At 52.4% G+C, this 1562-nt stretch overlaps 1 protein-coding gene across 1 annotated transcript; it reads right to left on the reverse strand.

The window, feature by feature from the left end:
- Position 1: 1 nt before the first annotated feature.
- UBC (ubiquitin C) lies at positions 2-1415 on the reverse strand (the record flags this gene model as incomplete). The annotated part of the gene is made up of 1 exon (XM_057372053.1): positions 2-1415. A coding segment is annotated over exon 1 (1377 nt), but the record flags the coding sequence as incomplete, so codon positions are not given.
- Between the last annotated feature and the right edge of the window lie 147 nt (positions 1416-1562).

Genomic DNA, 1562 nt, shown 5'->3' on the forward strand with positions numbered 1-1562 from the left:
AGATCTGCATCCCACCTCTCAGGCGCAGCACAAGATGCAGAGTGGATTCTTTCTGGATGTTGTAGTCAGACAGGGTACGACCATCTTCCAGCTGCTTGCCAGCAAAGATCAGCCTCTGCTGATCGGGAGGAATGCCTTCCTTATCCTGGATCTTGGCTTTCACATTCTCGATGGTGTCACTGGGCTCAACCTCGAGAGTGATGGTCTTGCCAGTCAGGGTTTTCACGAAAATCTGCATCCCACCCCTGAGACGCAGCACCAGGTGAAGGGTGGATTCTTTCTGGATGTTGTAATCGGAGAGAGTGCGCCCATCTTCCAGCTGCTTGCCAGCGAAGATCAGCCTCTGCTGGTCTGGGGGAATGCCTTCCTTGTCCTGGATCTTGGCCTTCACGTTCTCGATGGTGTCACTGGGCTCAACTTCCAGAGTGATGGTCTTGCCAGTCAGGGTYTTGACAAAGATCTGCATCCCACCTCTCAGGCGCAGCACGAGATGCAGAGTTGACTCCTTCTGGATGTTGTARTCGGAGAGAGTGCGCCCATCTTCCAGCTGCTTCCCGGCAAAGATCAGCCTCTGCTGATCGGGAGGAATGCCTTCCTTATCCTGGATCTTGGCCTTCACATTTTCAATGGTGTCACTGGGCTCTACCTCGAGAGTGATGGTCTTGCCAGTCAGGGTTTTCACGAAAATCTGCATCCCACCCCTGAGGCGCAGCACCAGGTGAAGGGTGGACTCTTTCTGGATGTTGTAGTCAGACAGGGTGCGCCCGTCTTCCAGCTGCTTCCCGGCAAAGATCAGCCTCTGCTGGTCTGGGGGAATGCCTTCCTTRTCCTGGATCTTGGCCTTCACGTTCTCAATGGTGTCACTGGGCTCAACTTCCAGGGTGATGGTCTTGCCAGTCAGGGTTTTCACGAAGATCTGCATTCCACCCCTGAGGCGCAGCACGAGATGCAGAGTGGATTCTTTCTGGATGTTGTAGTCAGACAGGGTACGACCATCTTCCAGCTGCTTCCCAGCAAAGATCAGCCTCTGCTGGTCAGGAGGAATCCCCTCCTTGTCCTGGATCTTGGCCTTCACGTTCTCGATGGTGTCACTGGGCTCAACCTCGAGAGTGATGGTCTTGCCAGTCAGGGTCTTGACAAAGATCTGCATCCCACCTCTCAGACGCAGCACCAGGTGAAGGGTGGACTCTTTCTGGATATTGTAGTCGGACAGGGTGCGCCCGTCTTCCAGCTGCTTGCCAGCAAAGATCAGCCTCTGCTGATCGGGAGGAATGCCTTCTTTGTCCTGGATCTTGGCCTTCACGTTCTCAATGGTGTCACTTGGCTCCACCTCGAGGGTGATGGTCTTGCCAGTCAGGGTCTTCACAAAGATCTGCATGTTGACCTGCAAGACACACAAATATTTTAGCTACAGCCACTCAGTCAACTAAAGTCTTTAATAAACCCTAAACAAAGGAACTACTGCTGCTMTTTTCCACCATTTAAGGTGTTTTACTTAGGCCGTAGAAAACGCGGTAAAAAAACGATTTCCAACTTGTCTAACTAAACCTGGTTTTGATGCA

This window comes from Malurus melanocephalus, unplaced genomic scaffold (genome assembly GCF_030028575.1).
Source record: "Malurus melanocephalus ecotype Western Australia unplaced genomic scaffold, MMel_1.1 scaffold_162, whole genome shotgun sequence".
Lineage (NCBI taxonomy): Eukaryota > Metazoa > Chordata > Aves > Passeriformes > Maluridae > Malurus > Malurus melanocephalus.